The sequence below is a fragment of the Cryptomeria japonica genome, chromosome 9 (assembly GCF_030272615.1).
Source record: "Cryptomeria japonica chromosome 9, Sugi_1.0, whole genome shotgun sequence".
Classification (NCBI taxonomy): domain Eukaryota; kingdom Viridiplantae; phylum Streptophyta; class Pinopsida; order Cupressales; family Cupressaceae; genus Cryptomeria; species Cryptomeria japonica.
This window is the reverse complement of record NC_081413.1, coordinates 381,049,189-381,072,310: the sequence shown is the minus strand read 5'-3', so window position 1 is coordinate 381,072,310 and position 23,122 is coordinate 381,049,189. Positions and strand designations below refer to the sequence as shown.

At 36.4% G+C, this 23,122-nt stretch overlaps 1 protein-coding gene across 2 annotated transcripts in view; it reads left to right on the top strand.

Annotated features, from left to right (window-relative positions):
* Nucleotides 1-4,401: 4,401 nt before the first annotated feature.
* LOC131072682 (glycerate dehydrogenase) overlaps nucleotides 4,402-23,122 on the top strand; it is a 76,003-nt gene continuing 57,282 nt past the window's right edge. The window contains exons 1-3 of one of the 2 annotated variants that reach the window (XM_058008924.2): nucleotides 4,402-4,587; nucleotides 4,660-4,743; nucleotides 4,838-4,978. In XM_058008924.2, the coding sequence (XP_057864907.1) occupies nucleotides 4,444-4,587; nucleotides 4,660-4,743; nucleotides 4,838-4,978 (369 nt within the window). In that variant the 5' untranslated portion in view covers nucleotides 4,402-4,443. The remainder of the gene's footprint in view (nucleotides 4,588-4,659; nucleotides 4,744-4,837; nucleotides 4,979-23,122) is intronic. The other variant, XM_058008916.2, reaches the window with a different exon arrangement.

The following is a 23,122-nucleotide window of genomic DNA, read 5'->3' as shown; positions in this document are numbered from 1 at the left end:
TAGCGAATGCAATGCATAACTTATTTTATGCGCTATAGGGTTAGTATATGCACTATTTCATCTGATATATGCGCTATTCTAGGTCTTGTATGTGTTGCAAAAATGACTATATGCACTACATAGTATTTCATAAGTGCTTCTCTGTGCCATATATGTGTCGTAGAACTGGTTAAAAGCATTGTAGAAATAATCATATGCACTGCAGAACAAGTTAAATGAGCTAAGATGATGTTTGTATGCGTTGTTTCATTATGTGGATGTGTTGTTTGATTTTACAAATGTGCCAATCTACCCAGTTTTATGTTTTGTGATCTTTTATCAGTCTGAGTTGTTTTTTCTGAGTTTGTAATTGTACTAGAGGCTATTTTCAGGATCCTTACGTAATTCCAGATTTGTGTTTATGATCAAATACATGTTTTATCGACATTTTGTGTTTGAGCAAGATGTGTTTGCCTTGCTTTGAGTATTTGTGTATTTAGTGGTTCCAACAAGATGAGGTTCCTTGCTGATGATGTTTGCATTATTTTATGGCTGAGAAAGAGGGATCACTCCTAGCTCATGTTTATTGCTTTTCTATGAGGCTCTTGGTTACCTTTGTAATGTAGCTTTATGACATTTTAGTTTTTGATTAATTTGTGAATGCTTTTATGTGATTTTTGTTATGTGGATTTGATTGAGCCTCCTTGTTGCTATTATTGTATTGTTGTTTACCCTAAGGTCTTGGAACATGGTTAGGGGGAGTGGATTTCATGAGTTGGTTGGGTTCACGTGTGAATAGGCCACCAAGAGGTTCCTTGTAAGGATGCTTGAAGGTCTAGACTTCCAGGATCTCACTGAAAGTTTCTTTATTAATCAAGTGATAACCTTAATAATTAATTAGATGGGTTGGGTAATTAGGATTAATCTAATCAAGATAATAAATTGATCTTTTGTACCCCATCTCATAGCCTTTGAGGGATGACTTGGGATGAGCTTGGGAAGGCCATAAAGATGGTAAACTAAACTCCCTTGATTCTCACATAGATAGAGACAGTTCCACATGTATATCAAGGGTGTAGATCTCCCTTCTTTGCGAGGGTAGCATGTGATGACACTCTTCCCTACATGTGTTCTTGTTCCGTATGCCATGGTTGTTGGAAAGCCTTTGAGATTTTATGCTTTCGATTCAACCTTGTGGTGTGATTTGGTTTTATTGCTTATGTGGTTGCTTCTCTTTTTAGTTGTCATCATGTTTACGTCCTTTGGTTGTTAGGTGTCAGTCTAGGTCTAGAGTGTGTGTGGGACCTTGTGTCATCTCCTTAGCACGAGGGGCAGTTCCTTATTGGTTCCACATGGTTGGGTGGTTTGATGCCTTCTTCAATTGGGATGTTCTTTTCATTGGATGTTCATGTGTGGATGTGGATTCTCTATCTCTTTCGTTCGTGATTGGATTCTTGGAGCAAATTGTTGTATATCTATGAGATTGGCTAGTCATTATTGTATCATGTATCATGGGTTATGTATACTTATAGATTCATGACTATGTATATTGATGTAAAACAATATTGTAATCATTTGTAAATGGTCATTGATTAGTAGGTTGTGGTTAATATTCTTATAGTTGAGATGTGATGCATTCCTTGTTGGTGATATGATGTGTCTTGGATGTTTATTATTCATGTAGTTGGAAGTTTAGTTCATGAAGGAATAAATGATAGAATTAGTAACATGTACATAATAAGACTTGAAATGAGAATAATGGGTTAATTTGTATGGATTACATAAGGAAAAGATTATGCTTCAGGAATGATATCTTCGTACATTGGAATAAAATTAATTTGGTTGGAATCAAGTGTTAGGAACATTTGGATTTAGTGCATTTAAAATAAAACTAGAATTAGGAGAAAATGAGATTGTATTGAATATGTATTAAGGCAATATAAATGGATATCTTTCTATGTTCTTAGATGATATGATTATAAGATAAGTGTTGGATGATGATGATGTGGTTATATTTATGATGTTGTTAATTACTTAAGTAATGGTGTTTATATTCCGATAATCCTGTTAGAAGAATTTAATTGTGTGCATGATTAGTAGATGATAGCATATTATATGTGTTTATTTGAGTTATTTGTGTGATGCATTAGAGTACTAATTTTTTTTTGTCTCTATTTGTATGTTAGTTGGTTTATTTCTCTAGGGTATTTTGGCAGGCATTACACTCTTGAAGAAGAATAATTGCTTGAGAATTAATAGATGAGAATGTGACGATGATAGATGTTGAAATGAATTGAGAGAGATGCCTTATATAGGGATTTCATTATGAAGTCACCTTTAGGATGACCTAGGATTATGATATTTTTGCATTGAGTAAAGTTTCAGATAGGGTAGAACCGCCATATTATCCTCTCAAAATTCAGGGCAAAAAGCGTTAGATTGAGATGCTTAGGGCATCCCAATCTTGATAATTTTGGGCCAAATTTTTAGGGTTTCGAGACATTAGGGTTATAATGCCAAGAATAATATCATATGAAAATATATAATGTTTGGATGGGGGAAACACGTCTTGAGATTTAAAATGGGGTAGGACGTGTAATAAATCAAGAATAAAATATAAAGAGCACACCTAGAAATAAGGGCCCAAATAATAGTGTGATGTTGTATTAAGACTTTCTTTAGCCTTTGGGTAGAAAAGGGGGGCAATAGGGAAAAAGGACTTGAGTAGGTTTTAGGCCAAGAACCTCTAAAATTGGCCACTAAATTACAGTTAGACATTTGATTGAAAAGGCTTGGGAAAAATAGGGAGAAGAGGTTTTTTCTATTTTTCAATTAAAAAAAGGTATTTAAAATGGTACCTAGAAGAAAATTATGGGTGGAAGAGTTGGAACACTAGTTTAATAAAAATACAAGAACCCACAAGCATTATGATTTAGTTCAAGCCAAAATCATAACAAAGGATGACCTATCAAAATCTTTTGGAATTGACATCAAAGTTAAATAGAGGTTCCTATTATCCTTCTAGATAGATAATTTAGAGGAATTTATAGACAAGTTAGGTGGTAGGGGTGTTTACCTAGCTACATTTGTAATAATGCTAATGCACTATTCAAATGATCTCATCCTAATGGCAAAAATGACTCATTCCGTACAAGAACACTTGAAAGCATATAACTATTTTTCAAGAGGTGGAAATGCAAGTGAATATTGGTAAAACCAAGGTCATGATCTTTTCCTTGAGAAGAAAAAATAAACAAATACTTTTTAATTTTGAAGGAAGCCCCTTGTAAGTGGTAAATGGATACAAATACTTGGGCCTTGATTTTCACAACAATATTAGTTGGAAGGCTTCTAAGACAAGAGGGATGCAGAGCTTTATATATACTTTAAAATAGATACAAAAAAAGAGGACATTATTTGAATTATTTGTTCTATTAGTGGTGTTGTATGATTGTGAAGCTCAAGGTAGCAACTTAGCAATATAAAAATGGAGACAAATAGAAAGGTCATAAAGACATTTAATCATAAGCATTTTCAAAATAAAAGCATGGTACCATACTAGATTGTTTTAGTTGAGGCTGACGCCTTTCTAGTTGAAGTAACAATGATGATTTGGGTGCTAGGATATTTGAAGAGAATAGAGAATATGGAGGGATACCATTAGCCTAAATTTGCAGTGGAGGAAAAGTTAAAAAGAATAAAGAATGTGTGTACGAAGTGAAATACCAAGTAGATGAACAAATAGGGAGTTAGCATGTAGGATTACCTAATGTAAATTCATAAAAAAAAAGAATCAATTATGTGGACAAAATGCCTTGGATGAAAAAGAGAATATTACATCAACCAATTCAAGCCCACATGTGATCACAAGTAAAAGCATTCTATAAATGTTGATATAGAATAGAAATCTAAAAAGCCAACGACTTGGAACTAGCTCATACTATTTTAGGTGTGAAACAAGGTGGAAAGGATCCAAAGATGAGTGGATTGATAGGGTTTGTAATTTTCGCATGTTAGAATTAGTGAAAATGATCAAATATTGATATATGAATCAAATTATTTAAAAACTGTAAAAAATAGAATCTTTAACAACTTTGTTCAAAGAAGAACAAATATCAAGAATGACAAATAAATTTATCAAAATCTATAATTAAAAAACCATAATCAACTAAAAAAATGAATATAAAAAATATAATTTTTGATTAATATTATTATTGATTATTTAATTCCACTCTCACACTCTCACATCCAATATGGTGAATACACCATATGATCTCATAAACATCATTAAAAACTTCAGATTCCTTGCATTTCATTTCTACGTTATAAATGGGGAAACAAAAAAAGAGGAGCTACCTAGTGAGAGCGGATAATAATAAATAAATAATTTTTTGTTTGTAAGTAAATTTGTGTGGAAGAGATGAGAAGGCGATCCTATTATATCCGAGGAGGAGCAAGGAAATAATGAGAAGAGGCATTAGAGCAATGGCGAAGTCACTGGCGATAGAGGTGTGGAATCCATCGGGAAAACATAGGGTTGTCAGCACCAAACCCATGCCTGGCACGCGCTGGATCAACCTCCTCACCCTCGCTGACTGTCGTCTCGAGGTATGCACGCAAAACAGCTTACATAATTCTACTTTAATTTGAAAAAGGTTATTAACCTCGCTTTTATCACAGATATGCATGGAAAAGAAGACAATTTTAAGTGTCGAAGACATTCAGGCACTGATTGGCAACAAATGCGATGGTGTCATTGGCCAGGCAAAGCCACTGAATATAATAGCTTCATTTAACTTGGACTGTGGTTTCTTTTAGTTTCTTGAGTTTAATTGAATTGAATTGAATTGGTGTGCAGCTGACAGAGGATTGGGGGGAAACCCTGTTCGGCTGCCTCAGAAGTGCAGGAGGAAGTGCATATAGCAATATGGCTGTTGGTTACAACAATGTCGATGTCAACGCTGCGAATAAATATGGTGTTGCAGTGGGCAACACTCCTGTATGTTACCCCCCATTTTCTAAATTTCCTTCTTCCGTTAAAACTATTTAGCTAAAGCAAATTTGTTATTTTGTCATTCGCTCCATAAAAATGAAAAGTGAGTCAATCGATTGGCTTCCTGTTTATCTTACTCATTCCGAACAATGTATACAGAATTCAGTCACAAGTTTAACATTTACGATCGAATGTTGTCATGCTGTGATTGCATGGACAATATGATCAAAGTTCTCTCACTCGCTCTCTCTCGTTCCTTATGACACCTCAGACTGAACTTCTCTTTATCCAGACAAGATCATCTTCTTGTGCTTCGTATATCCCCATTTTCTTTCAATCGAACACAATTGATTGGTAGTTATTGAAGGTAGCTGAATTGGTCTTCAGTTTATCCATAAAGCCGATCTGTTTTAACGGGTTGAAAATGTTGTTGGTTGCAACGATGTTTTTCTATGGTTGCTAATGTGGAAGAATGCCAACATGACCGCTAATATGGCACCCTAACTGGGTTGGCTAAGCTATTTGTTTGGGTGTTGTAGGCTATCTATGTCATTGCTCTGCCCAACCTTTGGGTAGCGGTCCCATGGAGGAGGCTTCCTAAAATATCTTAGTGGTGCTCCCAAGAATTTTCAGGAGCTTTCGTAAGCAGGTGGTTCCATGGATTTTATAATAATGGACAAACTTACAACTTTAAACGCCAAAATTTTAGGAAGTTAGTAGTTACATGATTACTTTTTAGCAGCAATGGTTGCTAAACTTACAGTTAAATTTACAACGATATAGCTAAGTCTATAAAATTAACAAAATTTTAGTAAACGGGTAGAGGAAACTTTCAGCCCCATTCCAAAGATACCCCCTTAGGTTGAGGTCCCATGGAAGTGGGCTTTCTAAAAAATAGAGCTGAAACTGTTGAGATTTTTTAGCAATATTTCAAAGCTGCTGTTTCCATGAATTTTGTAGTACAGTTCGGCCTAAAAGCTTAAGCTCCGAAATTTTAGAAAGTTGGTGGTCTCATGAATATAATACCTTCTTCTATACTCAGTGCAGTGATAAGAATGGGCAAAAAATATTTACCTTTCCTCCAATTTTTTTTATTACTGGAAATTTAAATTTAGATGTTTGACAAGTGGCAGATAACATTCCTAAGCTAGTGGGACAATTTCTAGCCCCACCCCATTTTTTACCTGCTCAAATATCCAAGCCTAAACAGTAGGAGCTCCTATCTTCCAGGAAAAGATTCCAAATAATCTCGTAGCAAATTTTTTTTCTTAATGGCCTCCTCTTCCTGAAAAATGTAAATATTATCCTTAAATAGATAATTACAAGGACGATGTTTCTAAAAAGAAACGATCGTTAACTAAAGACAAAAAAAACAGAAAGATACTAAAATATCTGACAAACTGAAAATAGAAAGTTGCTAAGTAAACTAGCTTAGACAACTTATCAACATAAATGACCATTATAAGGTAAATAATATATAATATTATTCTAATAAAAAATAGAAGCTTAAGCCCTCCCATTTTTAACACAAGATTCTAATATATCCTATTTTTCTTCTTCTTCTGATAGGACTCCTTGCTCTACAAAAAATAGCTCCTATATTGGCTCCATTGGACCAGTTCCTTACTCCTGAATTCTCAAACCTTCATGCCCCTAACAAGTAATTAAGTCCTATTGTACTTTGGTATTTAAGGTGTTGTTGGTTTTTATCTACTTTAATTTTCAATTCAGCACATCTTTGAATTTATGAACCACCGAGCTCGTGAAAGCTAAAAATTCATTCAAATCACCAAGTTTTTTGGGCATTTGGGTCACCATGTGCCTGGCAAATGATGTTCAAGTGAACTAACATTTAACCATTCTAACTTTATCCTTGGAACCCTTGGATGGAAAGAGTTTAGTGTTTCTAGATTCCCTCATTCTGTAATTACTACAAATTCGATGTCCAATATTTGATACCTTGCACATGGCATGATCTTGATCCATCTTTCATCGATTGGATCAGCAATCATGATCTTCATAGAGTTTTGGACTATTGGGCTTCCTTTCCTTTGCCATTCAAATCTCCAATGTTTGAAGTTATTAATTCAAAATCAACATCAAACCATTCTTAGTTGTTTTTTTAGGCCAAAATGATATTATGAGGGACCCACCAAAATGATATTTCATGAGAACCATCTTGCTTGTTATTAGCATTCTATGTTGTTTAATACTTTCTTTAAATGTTTCTTTTCCTCTTGTATTGGAATAGAGTTTACAAATATGGCTTAATTAACAAGAATAAACACAAAAGATTGAAAACATCGTGCCTTCCATAGCTTGACAATGCAACATCCATGCTACAAATCTCTATTTAATATAAGGTTCCAAAAGATAAATATAAGTACCATTAGTGACATGTCATATGTGCAATAATGTAGTATAGAAACTTTAACCAAAAAATTGGCACAATGGTATCATAAAGTTCCTATAGATAGATCTCAACATAAAAAGCTCTAGTCATGAACAACATCCTTCTCTTTCGCCTTCTCAATCTTTTTCCAACCATCAATAATTAGGATTAGTTTCCTGGCCAAGTCCACCATTGTATATCTCAAACATTTCCTTACCCATTGTTGGAGTGTTCCAATTTTTTCTAAGAAAATCCTTAGGGTTTTAGGTTTTCCTTACCCATTGTTGGAGTGTTCCAATTTTTTCTAAGAAAATCCTTAGGGTTTTAGGTTTCTTAGTTTGTAAGGGTTTTTTTTTAATTTCCTTTATTAGAATAATCTTTTAATTATTTATTATTAATGGTCAATAATGTAACTTAATGTACATATTAGTTAGTTTCTATTTTCTTCAGTTTATGATTGTTTCGTTATAAAAACATCGTCTTTGTAATTCTTTAAATGATTGTTTGATCATTTCTTAATTCATTAAGTTTTTTACCAAAACATGGTATTAGAGTCGAAATGAAAAATTTTGAAATTTTTTTCCAAAATTTTTTCAAAGTTTTTAAAAGATTTTCGGGCCTGTTCAAAACCCTTCTTGCAATTTTCGACGCGATTTTTCTTCATTGCGACCTTTGTTTGGTCGTTTCCTGGGCTCAACTTGCATTTCTTCACTGTTGGTTTTTTTTCTTGCAATTTTTGCTTTGGATTTTTTCTGGGCAACATTTTTTTTGCAACTGTGTTTGCTGTGCGAACTTCTGTCTATGTGATGGATTTTTGCGTTTTTTAAATGCATGATGGGACATTTCCAGCTCACATTTTCTTTTTTGTGCGACATCTAACCTGACGAGAGCTTCTATGTGCGATTTTTTTGAGAGTTCTAGTGACGAACCTCTTCTTTTGTTCGCGATTTCCACACCAACGCAATGCCTAGGGTTTTCTTTTAACCTTTGTATTCTCTGCGACCTAGGGTTTTCTTTGGTGCTTGCGTTTTTTGATAAAAATCTAGCTCGATTTTTTCATGTTTTTCAGAAAGTTGTGATCTGCTTTCTGCCAGCTAGGGTTTTTGAAAACCCTATGATTATTTTGCTAGAATTAATTTTCAACTGCAAATTCCTTGTGGGTTTTTCTCATACTTTTTTTGGGTCGTTGGAATCTTCTGGGTTTGTTAAAATCCATACATTGGGATTTGTGCCAGTCGTACTTAGTTCAGTCTCGAAGTTTGTACTTGAATTTGCCTCAATTTTTGCATTGGGATCCACACCTCTGGTTTTGTGCTCTTCAGAAATCAGTTTTTTCACCTCTTTAGAGATTATTGTTTTCCATGCCTCGGAAAGTGTGCACGATGGTGTCTTTGATCAACATAATGTTGGAAGGCAATCAACGATTTAACAACAAAAAATACAACATATGGAAGCAGCAGATGATGACAATCTTTGAATATTGTTGCCTCGATGATCTCTTTGGGTAAAGAGACTCGTCCTACTGTAGCTAGACAATATCAGGATAAGTTTGATGAGCACAACTAGGAAGCGGTCATGCTTATCAAACTTTTGGTTACTGATGATCAATTGCCTCAAGTGCCATTCGGCAAGACAAGTGTAGAGATATGGGCTATTTTAAAGGATCTCCATAAGACGTTAGACAAGAGCCGTTTGTTTTTCCTAAAGAACCAGCTATTTTCTATCATGATGGATGAGCGTATGTCCTTACATGAGCATGTGATAAGATCAAGGACATTTAGGATCAGCTAGAAGCAATTGGTTGAAAAATGGAGGAAGGGGATATGGTAGTAATCATCCTGAAGAGTCTACCTAAATCCGAGGAGCGCTTATAGAAATGCTCAACATTACTTCAACGACTGTTGACTTAAAGTTTCCAGACTTGTGCACCCAAACTTCTGCAACAGGACTGTTGGAAACAACAGTTTGGTAGCAGTGTGTTGTGACCTTTTTCACACATCGCCCTATTGCAAATGGGGACCCTCTCTTTTCCTGCTTTCTAGGGTTTTTGTTAGTGTCCCGTGGCCTTCCACTTCAGTTTTGTCAAGCCTTTCTTAGTTTTGAACAGTTCGGGTCCTAAGGATTGAAAGTTAGTTTTTGCAAACCAAGTGATTCTAGAGTCAAGACACCGTCAAAATGCCTAGAAAGGCCAAAGGATGAAGATCGCAATTGATTTGGACGAATTTGAACAACTTTCTAGTTTTAGAAAGTCTGCTTTTTTGCTTTTTCCTATTTTTTAGGAAGTTTCGTTTTTGGCATTTTTAGCCCAATCCCCGGTATGGCTATTTTTAGAAAGTTTTCCCTATTTTTTAGGGATGCTTGCTTTTTGCTTTTTCAGAATGGGGACCTAGGGTTTGCACTGATACCACTGACGTGCTTCGACCGGGATCCAAAATTTTCAAGTCTTGACCTAAAAAGCTAGTTCCCTACATTTTAGGGGTCATAATGCTTCAGATGGTTTGCCTAAGTATGGATTTCAAATTTCAAGTTAATCTGGTTAAATTTGGTTAAATTGTGAAATTTTGAAATTTTCCAAAATTTTTCTAAGTCGGCTAATGGATGATGTTGAGTGTCACGGCAGGTGTTCAAAAAAAAAAAAAAAGTCTGCCCAAGCATAGTCCGCCACGTTGGAGAGATGATCAAGGTCTGCCATAGAGGGATGCTCAAAGTCCGCCATGATGAAGGAGGCCTTCTAAAGTCCGCCATGGAATGAAGGGATGTTTGAAAAGTTTGCCCTCCTTGGTGACCTTCCTAAACTCCGCCCAAGGAAATGGATGCAACGTTGAAAGACCACCAAAAGTCCGCCCAAGGAAGACCTCACCAAAGTCCGCCTTGGAGAAATCTCCTAAAACTCTGCCCTCCAAGCAAGTAGCCAACCTTCTAAAACTCCGCCCTATGCCCTGTGTTGAGGTCACTCCAAAAGTCCGCCCTCCTTGATAGACCTTCAAAAGTCCGCCCTAGGGGAACACTCTAAACTCCGCCATACATGATGAAGGAGATGCCTTCAAAACTCCGCCCTGGATAGTAAGTGCAAAAGTCCGTCCTATCATGGGGAATGTCCAAAGTCCACCATGTAGGGGTAGTAGAAAGTCCGCCATGCTTAAGGAGGTAGCCCAAAACTCCGCCTTGGTAGAGGTCTTTTCAAACTTCGCCTTGGTAGTAATGATAAAAAACTCCGCCATGCCTAAAGAAGCCTTCGAAGTCCGCCATGGTGGAAAGGTGTCTAAAGTCCGCTATGTAGAGGGAGATCTAAAGTCCGCCATGTGTTGAGGTCACTCCAAAGTCCGCCCTAGGAGATGCATCAAAAGTCTGCTCAAGGTGCTAAGCATGATTTTGAAGACCTTCAAAACTCTGCCCTATGCCTTAAAAGGGTAATGAAAAGTCCGCCCAAGTTTGATAAAGAAGATGGTGGAGTCACAAAAGTCCGCCATGCATGGTGAGAAGAAGAAAGGTCGTCCATGGAGAGAGCCTCTAAAAGTCCACCCAAGCTTGGAATTGAAGACAAACAAACATGTTGAAGGCCTTCAAAAGTCCGCCCAAGTATGAAATTGAACACTTTAAACTCCGCCCTACTCTTGGAAGTCAAATAAAGTCAACAAGAATGTGAGTGATGTCATCAAATCTTCCCAAAAATCGAACTCCCAATCAAATTAGAAAGTTGGAAAAAGAGATTTTCAAAGATCATTGAGTTGAAAAGTCAAAATGGAAACTCAAAATTAAAATTGGAAAGAAGATATTTACAAATCAAAAGAATTTTCATACTGAGTTCCAGATTAGAAACTTTTTGGAAGATACTATTTTATGAGCCTAGTTCAAATTAATAAACTAAAAACAATTTAGAAACTTGCATAAGTAAAGGATTTTCAAACTAAAGAAGATGACAACACTTTCCCAACGATTTGAGTTAGATTTAGAAACATGAGTTGGATGATTTTGCATGTTTCTAATTAGGAATTCAACTTCATTTACAAATACATCATTTGTAACTTCATTTTTACACCAAGAAGTTCGAAATTCTTAAGGAGAGCATAGTGAAGTGTTTGCAGATTGGAGTTCATCTGGAGAAAATTTTGATATTGCTTGCAGTTTGGCAAGCTTCTTGACAAAGGATTCACAGATTTTTGAGTGAAGCCAGCTGGTATACGGAAGAATTGTTAATTCTTTCTGAGTTTTCTGAGAAACTTCCAGCCTTATTGTGATTTATTCGAAGGTGAAGTTGAATTTACGATGTAGATTTGTATATTTTCTGAGTTTTTTTCAGAGTCATTGAAAATGATTTTAGTGGATTTATTCAAATGAAAATCATTTTATTGACTAAGTCAAAGAAAGTTTTTGAAGTTATAACACTTGGTGTTGATTTATGATCACAATCATCCCTAGGATTGAAGAGTTGACAGATGAAAATCCACTTTTTGTGGCTAAGTATGAGAATAAAATGAAATTTTCAAACACTTAGCCACTCGTAGCCCCTATTTTCTTCAATTCACGAATTACTTTCTAACTTAAGCTTCACTGTCTAATTGCAGATTTTAGGCACTATGAAATTTCAAGTGGATAAAGACGCTCCTCCTGAGTCAAGGATGACTTCGAAGTGGAAGAATGTTAGCGACACCAACCTCAGGCACATCAATCTGAGGGAATTTAAGAAGCGGATGTTTGGTTTGGACAACCTTGTGCCTACCACAACCGCACGAAAGATGATGAAGAGTGGCATCGTGCATGCTGCTGGTTTTCTCCCCACCATGCAATGCACCGATTTAGTAGTTGAATGTGCTAGGCATTACAACCCCACCAGTAAGGACATTGTTGCACCTGATGGAAGAGTGCTGGCGAACATCAGCGATGAGGCCATTAGAGAAGCCTTCAAGATCCCAGAGTATCATAACACTGTGTAAGTGACCAAGGACGAAGTTGATAGCAAGGAGTATGACGCCATCGTTAATCATTCCTGGCTGGATAAGCCAAGGAAAGGCGCCTCCAAACTTCAAAGGAAGAGCTTGGTGAGAGCATACTTCAAGGAAGACATTGGAGACATGATCGTTTTGCTGAACAAGATAATGGGAAATCCTCAAGGTGCTCCATTTGAGCCTTGGATGTATTATTTCATTAATGAAATAATGAATGGAGTGAAAATGATAGATTGGGCCCGGATGATAAGTGACAACTTGGACAACCAGCTGAGGAACCTAGAAGCAAATAGGACCTTCTTCATGAGCTCGTACCTGTTTTATTCCTTGGCCAGAACCTATAGATACAGAGGTCTCACTTGCAGAGGGGAAGTGGGAAACAAAGAAAACCAGTTTCCAGTCTATGATTGTTATCCCCAGCTCCACATGGAAGAAAAGTTCCATTTTAAAAGATTGGATGATACTTTTCTCATGTACATCACGCAGACGTTGCAAGGTGGGCTGCACTAGAGACTCTCTCAAGAGTCTATGGACTTCATCAGTAGATTTGGATATTGGTATATCCAATACCTGAATTTCACTTACCTTAGAATTCAGGGGTTTACCAGGTCTCCCTATAAGCTTCTACAATTAGATGCTCATAGGAATGGAAAGTTGTTTGCTTAATTGCCTAAGGTCAAAGCATGTAGATCGAGTTAAACCAAAATCCTACAGTCATTATTGATATGGAATCATGGATGCAATGCACCAAATGAGATCAAGATTATAAGAATGCGATGATAGTGCTAAGTGAGGAAATTGAAATGGTTATGAGCATCCATCAAAGGATAAGGGATAAGCAAGTATTATAAGGTGTGATGAAATCACCTTGGCAAACTTATAAGGAATTTCTGCAAGCTTTATATGCGCCCAATAGATTTGTTGAATGGACTATAGAAACTTACCTGTAATGAATTTGTTTGGAAAGGAAAACAATTACCATTCTGCTTGCTGCTTGCCACCGCCATGCCTACTGTTCTCCTTTTCCTCTTTCTTTCCATCCAAATCCATATTTTCTCCTCCTCCCAAGTAAACCAATTATATTTTCCTCCCTATCTCTCTCGCTAAACAGGTATTCAAGAATGTGAAAGCCTTATTTTGAGTACATGGAAGATATGTAGTCCTGCAGACTGCAATGATTTGCAGGTTAAGTATAAAATGGATTTGTTGAAAAGGATTTGAAACTTTTGAGCAAATGACACTAGGTGGGTGTAGAACAAGGTCCCACACTCTTTGCTTGCATCCTCTCTCCTCTCGATCCCTTCTTAGGATATCTATATATATAGCTCCCTCTCTTTGTAATGTCCCCCATAATACTCGATACCTTCCTATGGTGAAGGAAATTTCCTCCAAACAACCCCATGTTGGTTGCATGAATTCTCCTAAATCTCCTTGTCATGCGCTGCTCCACCAGCTTGAAACCGTCACCCTAGGTACATGCATAAAGCTTCATTATATGCCCCCGTCAATGTGGACTAACAAAGGTTTTAAAAAAAATGGACAGGGAACCACCATTTTTTCTGTTATATTCATGCGTTGGAAGGTTACAGTAAGAATCTAATGATTAGCATTGCTTATGCGTGTTCTTTCATTTCATGCAAAATAAGTCCCTTAACCGTTTTTTTAAGGATGACTCCCTATTGGAATGTTGGGTGAACTCTCAATTCGTTTGTGCATTCTATCCTTCATGAAAATTGTGTGCAGGCTACTACAGTGAATAGCATCTCAGTTGAAAAATGAAGGAAACATGGACATGCAGAATTCATGACACAAGTATGCCCATTAACAAGTGTAACAAATAATATTAAAAGGTTTTTAATTTTACAAAAGAAAGGTAATATTTATAGGATTATTATAATCTATATTATCTCAAATGATTATATATATATGTGAATATATTTAATTTAATCCTGAATTTTATTTCCGCAGTTCCAACAAACAAAAAATCATAAGAGTGAAGCGAAGATGTTGTTGAATCTTTGGTTAGCGAAGGAAAAGGCTTGTAGGCAAGTAGTTTCTGAGCCGTAAACACTGGTTAGGGCATCATTTCATTCTTGCCTTTGTCAACCTAACCTAACCTAACCTACCTTGGCCTAGCCTAACCTCCAAGCACAAATTCTCCCTCTGCCCCCTGCCAACTAAGTAGAGATATGAATGCACTTACATATTGACCATGATAGAGAGCAATTGTTCTTTGCTTAAGGGTTCCAAAAGGGCGTGCAATTCATCCGGGTCAAGACTGATGCCGTTGCCTTGGTGAGCGAGCTTTCTCTTCTTGCCTGCATCCATATCTCTCTAATCTCCTTAAAACCCTCTTCAGCTTCACTCGCCCTCAGTTTGATCTCTAACTTTGCTCAATCCTTGGCTTTAAATATTAATTTCGAGTGACCAGAGGCGCTCAATCTTAAAACACCTGTTCAACTCTTTACCATCGCCTTAGTTTAACTATGCCAATGGGAAAGGAGGGCTGAACAGTGTGTCATTTTTTAGGCAATAATCTATATTTATGATATAGATTATTATAATCTATATTATCTCAAATGAATATATATATATGTGAATATATTTAATTTAATCCTGAATTTTATTTCCTACTAGAAAATAAGGGTTATGACATTTTCTAATATGAGATTTTTAAAGACTATGAGAGACACTCTAGAAAATGTAAGGTCGAATGATTAGATGTGTCTAGTTTTATATTTAGGTGCATTCAATGAAGAGATGGGTTTCTTATCGAGATATAGAAACCCCACGTCGCTCCAGCAAGCATATACTATTGTGAGAGATATTTAACCTAAAATTTTCAATGATGAATGGTGTTGTGTCTAGAAGGGTTGAAAATAGTAAAACGTTTCCTCTGAAGGAAAAGTTTGGAATGAAGATCATCGTCAAGACAAAAACAAGTTTTCAGTTACAGCTAAACTACCAAGGAAGTATTCACGGCATAGAAATTTTTTAGAAGAATAAGAGAAGAAAGAAATCTTAATTTAAATAGAGGATTATGATATTGAATCAGAGTTTGATAATGGAGTGTCCAAGAGTGAAATATTTAAGTGTTGAATTCAATTGCGATTTAGTTGGATGAGGGATAGGTTACTATGAAGATGAGTTAGCATAAGAAGGTTACAAAGGGCTTCACAATTGAAAGCAATCCCATACATTTGAATATTGTGACATTGGCGCATCAATGCCTAAGTCACAACTTATATCCCTTATGACTCATGAACATAAGACCTTTGATATTCTTTGCAATGTTGCATATAAGCAGTTGGACTTGTCTCAGATGATCCATGATTTCAAGCTTATGACAAAAGAAGTTTATAATTAGCTGCCTAGGTTTGATGCATACATGTGTTCACGAAGAGGTGACCACATGCAAGCCTTTTTAGATTTCATGAAGCGGTTCCATTTTGCTGATGAAAATATGTGTATGAGGTATTTTACTAAATCCCTATTTGGTGAGGCTAGTGAGTGGCTGTAAATTTCTCTGATCATTATTTCTTGAATGGAAAAGATATTTTTGCTGATTTTAATGAACAGTATGCATGTATCTCTTGTCCAATCACAGTCTAATATTAAAATGTATGAAGAAGAATCACTATATCTAATTTTTGCACAAGGTTTATGGCTGCTTTTTTTGAAATCTCTGTACATCACAGACCTAAAACGTTGTATGTATTGATTTTTTATTTGAAGCTTATGAATTGGATTTGAGTGCTATACCAAAACAGTTGAAACCTACTAGGCTTGATCAAGAATGCAAGTGGATTATGTTTCTTGAGGAAACAAGAGAAGAATATGAAAGAGTCATTATGGCTGACCTAGATGACCAGAGAAAAGATAAGACATGCATTGCAGAATAGAAAACAAAGGTGCATAGTGCAATGAGGACAATGGGGTGGGTAAAAAATTGTGAGGAGAATGGATGTTGCAGGAGTTTGCAGGGGAAACAGTTTAGATATAAGGGATGGTGAAGAAGCTGGGATATGCAAGGATCCACATAATGGTAATTTCATTAATCAGGGGATAAATTTGTGCTCAGGTATTCAATATAATAAGTCAGTTCATATCATTGGTAATTATGCTGACAAGAGCAATGTAGCGGACATCAAGTTGCAGCTCACTGATGATGCTTTTGAAGATAGATGTGTGCACACTTAATTTGAGGAACTTGAATACAGTTTTATGCATGATGAGCTTCCTTGTTTTGCCAATTGTGATGACAATGAATTTAATTGCATCTCTACTAGTTTTAATTGCTCTTATGAAGATAAATTGAAGATTGCCGCATCATATAAAGAATGTAGTGATGTAAGTAAGTGTAGGTAAGAACATATGTTTGCCTATGAATGAACAAGCTTTCTGCCTTGTGACTTTTTAGAGTGTAGGTCAGAACTGCTAGCTTATGAAGGTACAAATGATATTGAAAATTTGTTTTCAAGATCTTCAATTGACTATATTGATTTTGAGAAAGATATAGATCTCTATGTTGAGAAAGAAGAAGACGAATCTCTTTGCAACATAAGTTTTATTTTGACAAATTGTTATGAATAGTTTGAAATAGACGAGCATTCTTAGATGTTTTCGCCTTCTCTTGAGAATTTTCATCTTGAGCTGTATGATGGTTGGAGTGATAAATTGAGTTTTGTTTTTGAGCCTATCATGGAAAATTCTATCAGCATATGCAATGATGATACAGGCTGGCAGCCTTGGGTTCAAGGTTTGGTGAGTGCATAAATAATGAAGAAGCTGTCTACTCCTAAGAGAATCATGTCGTGATTGTTGATAAGGATATTGTTGTGATAATTGAATATTCATTGCAAATTATTGAAACATGTAATATGAGAATAAGCTGCAATACCTAAATGAAGGTAAATACAAACATGAGGCGGCTCAGATTGAAGGGGTACTGTTGACGTGTATTTTGTACACAGCCTAACACAGAATAAAATACCCAAGGGTACCTTATCCTCTCTTGAATTTAAGTCTCTGATTGCTGAAGATATCGCAAAAAAGGATCAATCAGGGTGACTCCAATGTTCTTTTATGTAGGGTCTCTACGTGTGGATAAGCTCTTTGTGGTATGATGTGATTTGCTGGAATCACAAGGGGACTTACGTTTGATGCCTGAACTTCTGATTTGCTTTGAATCTTGCTGGAACACAAGCTCTTGCTAGCTTTGATTCGAAAAAAAAAGAAAAAAGATGAGGGCGAGGAAAGGATCTAATCCTAATACTAAGAATGTAAGAGCAATGAATGATCTTTGATGGAATTCTAACTAAGTCTTGTTTTGACATCGCAGGACCATCTCCACAAGGCTAGTGCGATCTTCGAAGGAAAGCTTTGTGATGTTCAAATTATCACTGCAGGCATAGACACCATCAGGTTGATGCATATCAATGAAGAAGCGACAATTGAAGTTAAGCTTAAGCTAAATGATTCCAGTAGACTACGCAAGGCAAGTCTGCAATCAACAAACTGCTAGTAGTATGGATATACGAATTTCACCATCAATCAAGCACATTTCTTCCACTCATCTAATAACATGAAATCAAATATGAGAAGTATAAAGACCACGCAAATTGTCGAATCGACCCATAAATTTCACCATTTCATCAATGAAGTTACAAGTCTTTTACAACAACATCTTGGCAACAATCTTTGCCTTCTCTCTCTACTCTACTCTAATTGCTATTCTCTCTCTATCTTCTAACTGCTTCCAACTATTCCTAACTATTTCTAACTATTTCTAATTCCCTTTACAAAATGAAATGCCAGGGCTTATATAGTGCCCTCAATACAATTCGATGACTTAGATCAATTCGAGATCAATGGCCAAGATTCAACAATGAAAACCCTAATTAGGGTTTGTTACAACCATTACATAACATTTAATGCTTGACCAATGATAAAATTGTATTGCTTGGACACATGTCCTCTCTAGAAAATTCGACCAATGAATAGCCGGGGTAGGTACATAGAAGTTTGTGCCACCTTCCATGAGTTAGGTACATTGAATTTGGAAATGCTGAGGTGGACCACACTGACTGGATGAGCGATGACTGGGATGCCACCTTGTCTGACACTTGTAACTTGGTAGATATTCAACTTAATGTTGTTGAGAAGCTAGCTTTAATTAATTCATCTGGAACTATTTGCTTCCTCAACGAACCCTTGTTCTAACTTCTTGTGTCCTTGATTTGCAGGATGATGATGTACCTCGCCTTGGAATGCTGGATTGGAAGAGGTCGCCCCTATCTTGATGATGCTGGATCGAAGAAGGTCGTCCTTGTCAATGCTAGACTGGAGGAGGTCGCCCTTGTCCTTGCTTGATCGTCCTTGATGAGACCGTCCTTGATCTGGCTTGATTTTCCTTGAGAAGAGTCTTTCGACTTGTAGATCTTTCGAGCTTGGGAGTCGCCATCTTGGTACCTACACAACATTTCAAAATTAGTAATATATCTTTGAAATCTAAAAATTAAACTTTAAAAGGAAGATTCAAGATTTTAATTTAGGAAACCTCATGATAAATCTTGAGTTATCATTTCCTAATTTAGGATTTTCAAAGCAAAATTTAAATCTTCAAAAAATGGTGCCAAGGTGATTACGCCATACCTTCACTTGAGAATTAATTCTAGAAAAAGATGCAAAAATAAGGTGAATTCGCTAGGCAAAGTGTAGATCAAAGCTCCCTTTAGCAAAATGCGCCTCCTTTAGTCTCCACACTTAGTAGAAATTCGCTCCACTCCAGCTAGATTTCGCACTTCTTTCTTTGCCTTCTCCAAATCGCACTTGAAACAATGAGTGAATGATTTGAATAATGAAAAACATGCCTCAAATATATAGAGCGCTCACCATTTTATTTCCATGGGCCAACTTGGAAAAATAGGCCAAAAGATAAATAAAAATTAATAAAAGAAGAGGCCGACTTGATAAAAACATTAAATAATACCCCAAGCGCTCCAATTTTATTTTATCTTTTTAAAATAATAATAATTAATTTTAAATGCCTTTATAATTAAAAAAATCGATTTTTTAGGCTCAAAATTAATTATTAAATACCATGCGCTTTTATTAAATGCCAAAAATATTTCAAGGTTTTATCGAATCTGGCATTTAATGTAATTTGAAGGATATTTGGCGCCCAATCATGAAAAATAATGGCTATTAACAAGATCGCTCTGGTCCCTTGGTGAGGGACAGGAGCGATCTCATTCTAGACCTCACACTTCTTGTTTTTTACATCCAAGACCTCATTTTTGACGTCCAAGATGGCATTTTTACTTAGAATTTCGAGTTCAATTTATTCGATCTTTGAAATGAGTGCACTTTAAAGCATTTTCGCCCTGGTCCCTTGGTGAGGGACAGGAGCTATTTTGCAAATCCAAGCTTATCCGTCCTTTGTTAGCCTTCCAAATTATATTCAATGGATAAATCATGTTTTCCTTGGTCTCTTCAAATCATAAAATTGTCTTGATCCTACAAGAACAGTGCAAATTTGAAATTCAAGCTCCGGTCCTTCAGTGAGGGACGGGAGCACTTTTGCAATTACAAGCCAATTCGTCCTTTGCTAGCTTTGAAAATTATCTTCAACGGATCGATTGCGTCTTCCTTCACCCACCTCAAACGTAAAACTTGTTTTTCTCTTGCCCGAATCTTGTCTTGAGGGAAAATCGCTCTGGTCCCTTGGAGAGGGACAGGAGCGCCCTAGCCAGTCACCTTGGTCCCTTGGAGAGGGACAGGGGCGAACTTGTTACTTAGGCCGATTTTCTTCATTGTGGCGTACTTAAGTTATATTCAACGGGCAAAACATACTTCCCTTGACCTCCTCAAATCGCGAAACCACTTAAATCTTGCAAGGATAATGCGAAATTGGAATTCAAGCTCCGGTCCTTCAGTGAGGGATAGGAGCGATTTTTGCTCTCAGGGCCAAATCTTTTTACTTTTCACTTCAAATTTCCTTCGCTGAGGAAAATATCATCTCTTTACACGCCATGAATAAAAGTTCGAGTCCAAACAAGGTCTAAAAATGTGTATATGAATAAAATCGCTCTGGTCCCTTGGTGAGGGACAGGAGCGAATTTACCTATCTAGACAAATACTCCATCATTTCATTGTCCTTAATCAAGTCTGGATGCTCTATCACGTTCATTTTGTCCTCCATCATGCCTTTGATGTCTCAATTTGTCCAAACGAGGTCAGGAATGACTCCACTAAGCTTTTTTGCTCTGGACCCTTGGTGAGGGACATGAGTGATTCGCCTTGGACCCTTGGAGAGGGACAGGAGCGCTTTTCGCTCTGGATCCTCAGTGAAGGACAGGAGCGAAATTTGACTTTTTGAACTCTCTATCAAGACAATTTTAATGGAATATAATATTTAAGTATAAGTTATACTTTAAGTTATATTCCATATATACTTTCAGGATGTTTGAGAGTGGTTTCAGACCTCCAGGAGTTATATTGCAAAATCTAGTTTTTTGAGGTTTTTTAGTTTCCAGACTTAGTCAAATTCAGGATCAGGACATTCCAGACTTAGCCAAATTTCAGGATTAGGACGTTCAGACTTAGCCAAATTTTCAGGACATTCCAGACTCAGCCAAATTTCAGGATCAAGACATCACTCAAGCCGGACTTGCTTATCCATGTGATCACCTGGGCGACACTCAAAATGCAAAGGCTAACTAACAAAACCCTAAAAGACCAAAAAACAAACCCTAAAAAACAAAAAAAGCAAGGGTCCCCATTTGCAATGGGGCGATGTGTGAAAACGTCACAACAGGTACCTGAGTATGAGCATTTTAAGTTTTGGACACATGGGGATTGCCTCATATGTGATGCAAAAACTAGATTATATAAATCCTCTTGTGCTTGGTAATTGTGAGACAACTATAAGTGGCCCTATTGTTGATTTGAAGAAAAGTGAAGAGGTGCACTATTATCCCGATCAACATGACATAGCTGACATTTCTCATATCCTTGGTTTTTCCTAGTTTTATTCCTTGATGGTTGAAATGTGATTATAGCAAGTTAGACCAAATTCTCGCAGAGGTACCCTTTGAACATAATATACTTGAAAGCCTTGAATTTGATTTGAAATTGATAGGTGAGGTTAATACTTATGGTACATGTCATTTGGTGGATTATGATAAATTTGTAGTAGTGCATAAATATAACCTTCTTGATATAAAGTATTGTAATGAAGGTGGGTATGATATAAATGACAAATGCAGTATGTGCATTTCATATGCTGTGATGTTTCATTTTGTATTGGATTGCAATGCCTAGATGGGCTTGGTAAACTTCAGCAGTGGTAGATTAAGGGATATGAGAAGATGCGTCAATGCTAATATTAGTGCACATGCAGGGTGTGGCAATGTTTTTAAATTAGACTTTGGACAATCATTTGAGAACAAGGTTTTTGATAGAGGAAGATGCTATTTTTTAATTTTCAATGGCTTATGGCCATCAAAGAATATTCAAAATGTGAAATCAAAATCCTGCAAGCTGGGAATCTGAGTATGCATATGGCTATTCTTGGTTTGCATCCTAGAGGCTTTTGGATTCTTGCTATGTCTTGCTAGTAGATATGTCCTCAAATATGAGTCACTGTTGGAGTATATTAAATTTTTCTAAGAAAATCCTTAGGGTTTTAATATTTTTGGTTCATAAGGATTTCCTTTATATCCTTATGCTAAAACCCTTGTCCTTATGAGCTATGGTTCTTTTTGCATGCTACTATTGTAATATTCTATTTTAGTCTTGACTGGTTTTCTAGGTTTATTCACTTAAGATTACAGTTTAATCCCCATGCATGTCGTTGTCTCACTGGCCCCTAGCTTTCACTTCTTGGTAATTACTTGGGCTTGTTTAATTCCTTGGTTTGCTAGTTGTAGTGACACTATGATTTTAAGTCCCCGCTAGCATTGCATGTATCAATTTTTTATTTCATTCTGAGGGCCCTTCACATTGTAGTTTTCATATGAATCTTTTGCCAAAATTGCAAGCTAGTGATATCATGTAATGTGTCCATGAGTGCAAATTCATACCCGCTGATTCATACCATGTTGTGTTGTCCCTATGTTGAGTTGACAATTTGGTTCGTTAATGCTTATGTGTATGTTTTCACAAAGTAATTACAAAAGACTAGTCCATTTGTGACAAGTAGCAGCATCCTATTACATCATGGTTTTGAATGCAAGTCCCACCCATTCTTGCAAGGTGTGCTGGCTTTATATGCCCTATAGTTATGTTGATTTGGGTTCCAACTTGACAATAATTTATGTGGTGGCAAATTGCTATCGCATCTCGTGGCTCCTTCACATCACAATTTTTATTTGAAGCTTTTTGTTAAAATGGCGTGTTAGTGATATTGTTCCGTGTGTTCTGTTGGGTCTCAAATCAACAGATTGGATAGGTTCTAAGGAAATGCCAACTCCTATGATCAAACCCTCCAATTGACTTGGCCAACTTATAGAGTGAACCTATTTGGTTACTAACTCTCTCACTTTAGGCTCTGCAGGACCTAGGCGGGTATACCTACTCACTAGTTGTTCCTTCAACTAATGCTTTTTATAGCAGATTTAGTGTCTTAATCTGATATCTCCTATTCTCAGAATGGCATAAGTTTCTTAAACAGACTGATTTCAGATGTGTGTATTGATCTATGTATCTTACAAAAGTATATATGTTACACTTTGGCTAAATTACCTACTATACCTACTCTACTAATCCTAATGCTTAAAGGTAAAGGGTAACTGGTATGGTTAAAGGGTT